At 46.5% G+C, this 5,657-nt stretch overlaps 1 protein-coding gene across 3 annotated transcripts in view; it reads left to right on the forward strand.

The window, feature by feature from the left end:
- The first annotated feature begins 1,036 nt into the window (after nt 1–1,036).
- ZFYVE1 (zinc finger FYVE-type containing 1) overlaps nt 1,037–5,657 on the forward strand; it is a 55,269-nt gene continuing 50,648 nt past the window's right edge. For 2 of the 3 annotated variants that reach the window (XM_017528723.2, XM_017528722.2), the window contains exons 1-2: nt 1,037–1,324; nt 3,412–4,328. In XM_017528723.2, the coding sequence (XP_017384212.1) occupies nt 3,846–4,328 (483 nt within the window). In that variant the 5' untranslated portion in view covers nt 1,037–1,324; nt 3,412–3,845. Of the gene's footprint in view, nt 1,325–2,679; nt 2,696–3,411; nt 4,329–5,657 lie in introns of those variants that run through there. The other variant, XM_037738563.1, reaches the window with a different exon arrangement.

Consider the following 5,657-nt stretch of genomic DNA (forward strand, 5'->3'; position numbering starts at 1 on the left):
GGGGTTTCACCATGTTGACCAGGATGGTCTCGATCTCTTGACCTCGTGATCCACCTGCCTCGGCCTCCCAAAGTGCTGGGATTACAGGCGTGAGCCACCGCGCCCGGCCTTAAACTAAAGTTCTTAACTGATCTTTGGAAAAATCAGGAAAGAGGGATAAGGATGGGCAATTTCTCAAACAGGCTAGTTTTAATGTTGCATGATAATGAAGCTCCCTCGATGGTAATCCTTACACAAAAGAAGTGGCCTGAAGTAAACTGATGTCAACTAATCAGTTATTATTCTACTGTTCTGTCTCTCGTCCCCACCTTCCAAGGGAAGTAGCTTAGAAATGATCAGTGTGTCAAGGTCCTATAAGACTGAGAAAAGAAAGAGAAGAAAGAGGAAAGAAAAAAATGGAAAGAAAGAAAGAAATTCTTTTTGTTCTTTGCTTTTGCTTCTTTCAACTTTTCTCTGTCTACAAAGCCAACTTCTCCTGCTCAGCTCATCAGAACATTCACTCCATTTCTGGAATGAAGTGTTGCCTGATACTTCAGTCACAATAAAACCAATCGAGATCTTAAAACTAAATTCGTTGTAATTTTGTCCTTTGCCAAGGGGGAAAAACAACAAAAACTTTTCAAGAGTACCTATATCCTCTTATCACTTCTTTCTGGTCTTTTCCTAGTTTTCCTAGTGAAATTGGGTAAGTGGAGACTACCCGTGCTCATACATTTCTGAGGAAACGGTGTGCAATAGGGTTACTTGAATCTAAATTAATTGACTCGCCATTTCCTACTTATACTAGACATTATTACATCAGCTCTCTGATGTAGCGCCATGCCTTCCCTAGTCACAACCCAAAAGAACGTGCTGAAACCTGGGGAACACCACACTCAATGCAAAAACTCCAAGTCCCGAAATCCTCCGTAGCCTGTCCCCGCCGCCTCCTCCCAAGAGCAGCCTCTTCTTTACTGGGAGTTGTAGTTATTCAGAGTCTTTCCTTCCGGGATGCGGGGCGAGAACGTGCCTCGAGGAACTACAACCCCCAGGAAGCAGTGCGCACCCCCGCCCTCGCTGGCGCCGGGCTCCACCTTCTCCCGCTCCTCCCTTTCTGGGCTGCACTGCTCACGCCTTCCTGTTAGTCCGAGCTGGGAGAAGTTCACTCCGATCAGCTGATCCCAACTGACAACAGGAGAGGAGGAAGCCCGGGAGGCAACGAAGGAGGAGGGTGGCGGAGATGGAGATGTGGATGGATCTGCCGGTGTCCTGAGGAACAGCCCCTGCCCCCACCGGCGCCCTGCGGCCCCTAGACACCGCCTCGCTGCGGCCGAGCTGCTCCGTGGTGGGATCCCCCGGCCGCCGCGGGCCAGGGCAGGGCGGGGAGGGCACGGCCCAGCGCGGGGCGAGTGATCGTCCTGGGGCTCTGGCTGCCCTCGGGAGGAAGGGGGGGCAAGTGCGGCGGGGGTGGGGGTGGGGTGGTATAAACAATGGATTCGGCTCCGGGCTTTGCCGCCGTGAGGGGGAATTTGGGGGACTTTCTTTGTTCTTAGCCTCCGCTCCTGCCCCTTGGGTTGTGGCGGTGGTGTCCGGGTGGAAGGAAGGGTGAGGAACCCCCGGCTGGGGAGAGGCGTCGAGGTGGGGGCCCGAGTGGGCAAAATGTTTGCTTGGCATGGCCTGGGGTAAGGTGTACTTTTTGAAGGCTGATTTTATATTTTTCTCAATTGTGACAAGTTTGATTTTTGTTTCTGTTTTGGGAGCTGGCTGGTCACGTCTGAGGTTAGAGTGTAAATAAGATCCCCTAGTCACTCCCTTCGCCTTCCTTGTTTATCTGAAAATAAGATTGATAGATTGATTAGGGGAGGAGTGACTATCAGAAAGGCAGGGATTTACACCTTGTGGGGGCCTTGGAATGGGGGTCAAGGCTAGGGAGAATTAGGAATATAATTGTCAAAGTGACAAAAGCCCCTTTCTTGCCCCTTGCCCTAGTTATCTTTTTCCCTATTTTGAAGTTATTTTTAAGTTAGTTTTTAAGTGACAAAGAGAAAAATTATTTGTTTTGACTCACTGCAGGCCTGGCTTTGCCATGGGTCATAGCAGAGGAATTGTCTCCTGTTGCTCCCCACTTTTTTTTTTTTTTTTTTTTTTTTCAGTTAGTGGAAGAAGGGACAAGAGAATTACAATGTAAAAAAATTGTTTTTAAACGTGAAATTGTTACTATTGTTTCTGTGTTTAGGGTCCTCAATATGTCTCTATCTATAGTCAAAACAATCAATCCAGTTACAAGGCTAACAGGGTCTGCCCAGGTAGTTGATGGATCTACAGTTTATTAACATATTTTCATGAGCTTTGTACAGGCCTCACCACTCCTTCCAATTGTGGGATGCATGTGGTGGTCTAGACAGCTGTCCTTCCAAGGACTCATTGCTTAGTGATTTCCATTCTGAATTTAATAACTGAATGAACAGAAAGTTCCAGTCTGGGAAACAGAGCAACAGAGTCTCTTGGGCCTAGATGTGGTGTTTGTTGTCAAGAGCTTTAGCCATAATTTTGTGAATAAATTTTTGTTTTTTTTTTTGAGGGAGTCTCCCTCTCTCACCCAGGCTCGAGTGCAGTGGTGAGATCTTGGATCACTGCAACCTGTACCTCCTGGGTTCAAGCGCATGAGTCACTGCGCCTGGCCATTGAGAATAAATTTCTATCGCAACAAGCCAGTGTACGTTTTTTTTGTTTTTTGAGATGAAGTCTCACTCTGTCACCCAGGCTCTGGAGTACAGTGGCGCAGTCTCCACTCACCACGACCTCTGCCTCCCAGGTCCCAGCGATTCTTCTACCTCAGCCTCCCGAGTAGCAGGAACCACAGGCGTGTGCCACCACACCTGGCGAATTTTTTGTATTTTTTGATGGAGGCGGGGTTTCACAGTGTTAGCCAGGATGGTCTTGATCTCCTGACCTCATGATCCGCCCGCTTCGACCTCCCAAAGTGCTGGGATTACAGGCAGCCAGGCCAGTGTAAGTTTTAAGATCAAGAAAGAGATTTCTGGCCAGTCACGGTGGCTCACACCTGTAATCCCTGCACTTTGCCAGGCCGAGGAGAGCAGATCATGTTGAGACCATCCTGGCCAACATGGTGAAACCCCGCCTCTACTAAAAATACAAAAATTAGTTGGGCGTGGTGGTGCATGCCCAACTACTTGGGAGGCTGAGGCAGGAGAACTGATTGCATCCGGGAGGTGGAGGTTGCAGTGAGCCGAGACTGTGTCATTGCACTTTAGCCTTGGCAACAAGTGCAAAACTCTGTCTCAAAAAAAAAAAAAAAAGAGATTTCTCTGGACAGTTTTGGGCTAATATTTAATCACAATCTTTTTTTATTTTTTAAGATGTACTTCTGTTTTTTAGATAAGTGAAATCCTTTTCCTTCCTCTATTCTAGGTATCCCCTGAAATACCGACTTCAAGCTGAATTATATCAAAAAGCTCCTTACCACTTTCTTTCATTACCAAAACTTTGTAGCTGATGTCCAACTGATGAACCCACCACCCTGAACTCATCAGACCTCTCTCAGATAGCCATAAAAGACCCTTCCAAGTTAATTTTGACCACATCGTTGCTTGCACTTTATGGAGGATGCAATCATCAAGCCAAATCAACATTGCTGCTAATACAAGAGTCTTGGAGGCAGCAAATTAAAAATTTGAATATCTGTTTGTGAAGAACTATAACAGGACATTAAAGGTATTCTTTTTTAAAGTGTTCAGAATCCTGTGGAAGTTTCCTACAGTCTTCAGACTCAAATCTTCGTCTTCACTCCTGGGGCAAGTTCAGTGACTGTTATATGGTGGGCGTGTTTCTGTACCAGTGTAAGTATGAGTGCCCAGACTTCCCCAGCAGAGAAGGGCCTGAATCCAGGACTGACGTGCCAGGAAAGTTACGCTTGCAGCGGGACTGACGAAGCTATCTTTGAGTGTGATGAGTGCTGCAGTCTGCAGTGTCTGCGCTGTGAGGAGGAGCTCCATCGGCAGGAGCGCCTGAGAAACCATGAGCGGATAAGACTCAAACCTGGCCATGTCCCTTACTGTGACCTCTGCAAGGGTCTTAATGGGCATTCACCAGGTGTACGGCAGAGGGCAATAGTGAGGTGCCAGACCTGCAAAATCAACTTGTGCCTGGAGTGCCAGAAGAGGACTCATTCTGGGGGTAACAAAAGGAGACACCCTGTTACTGTGTACAATGTCAGTAATCTCCAGGAGTCGCTGGAGGCAGAAGCGATGGATGAGGAGTCCAAGAGGCAGAAGATGACTGAGAAGGTTGTGAGTTTCCTCCTAGTAGATGAAAATGAAGAAATTCAGGTAAGCACATGGGTATACTGGGACTTGTGTGTAGTGGAGCAGATCTGTTGTTGGAAGGCAGTGCTCAAAAACAATGTCTGGTGGGGCAGAGTGGCTCATGCCTGTAATCCCAGCACTTTGGGAGGCCAAGGCGGGTAGATCACGAGATCAGGAGTTTGAGACCAGCCTGGCTAATATGGTGAAACACCATCTCTACTAAAAATACAAAAATTAGCTGGGTGTGGTGGGGCTTGCCTGTAGTTCCAGCTACTGGGGAGGCTGAGGCATAAGAAATGCTTGAATCTGGGGGGCAGAGGTTGCAATGAGCTGACATCTTTTTTGAGACTGTCTCCAAAAAAAAAAAAAAAAAAAAATGTCCAAGAGGAGATCACATTTTAATCATTAAAAGGCAAGACCTCTGGGGGCTTCAGCTGCATGACCTCTGGCCAAATTACTTTACCTCTCTGAGCCTTAGTTTTTTCATCTATAAAATGGGGGACAAAAAACTAAAACAAAACAAAATAAAATAAAATAAAATGGGGACAGTGCCTATTTCATCGAGTTGTGAGGATGAAATGAGACAGTGTTTGTTAAGCCTGTTGAAGAATAAATGGTCAGTGTATGGTAGCTGTTGTTAGTACTAATTGTAGCATTATTATTAGAACAAACTGATAGAAAACATTTCAGAATGAGAGCATCCTGGCAAGTTGTGAGTAAATGTTGGTGATGCAGAACTACACCTATCCAGGGAAACACAGGCTAACAGTGGGTCCCATCGGAGTGCTAGGTAATAAGGCATAAACCTGCGATTTCGATTTAGAGAGGCAGGTATTTAAAAAGTGGCCTTTATTTATTTATTTACTGAGACAGAGTCCCACTCTCTTGCCCAGGCTGGAGTGCAATGGCGTGATGTTGGCTTACTACAACCTCTGTCTCCCGGGTTCAAGTGATTCTCCCTCCTCAGCCTCCCAAGTAGCTGGAATTGCAGGCACCTGCCATCATGGCTGGCTAATTTTTGTATTTTTGTAGAACTGGGGTTTCACCATGTTGGCCAGGCTGATCTTGAACTCCTGACCTTAGGTGATCTGCACACCTCAACATCCCAAAGTGCTGGGATTACAGGTGTGAACCACTGTAATTTTGCTATTGCTGTTTTTGCCTTCCAACAACAGCAAAAAGTGGCTTTTAAAAATTTAGTTAATTAATTAATTAATTAATTTTTTTGTTTTGTTTTGTTTTGTTTTTTTTTTTGAGACGGAGTTTCACTCATGTTACCCAGGCTGGAGTGCAATGGCGCGATCTCGGCTCACCGCAACCTCCGCCTCCTGGGTTCAGGCAATTCTCCTGCCT

Source organism: Cebus imitator, unplaced genomic scaffold, assembly GCF_001604975.1.
Source record: "Cebus imitator isolate Cc_AM_T3 unplaced genomic scaffold, Cebus_imitator-1.0 Scaffold54, whole genome shotgun sequence".
NCBI classification, from domain to species: Eukaryota; Metazoa; Chordata; class Mammalia; order Primates; family Cebidae; genus Cebus; species Cebus imitator.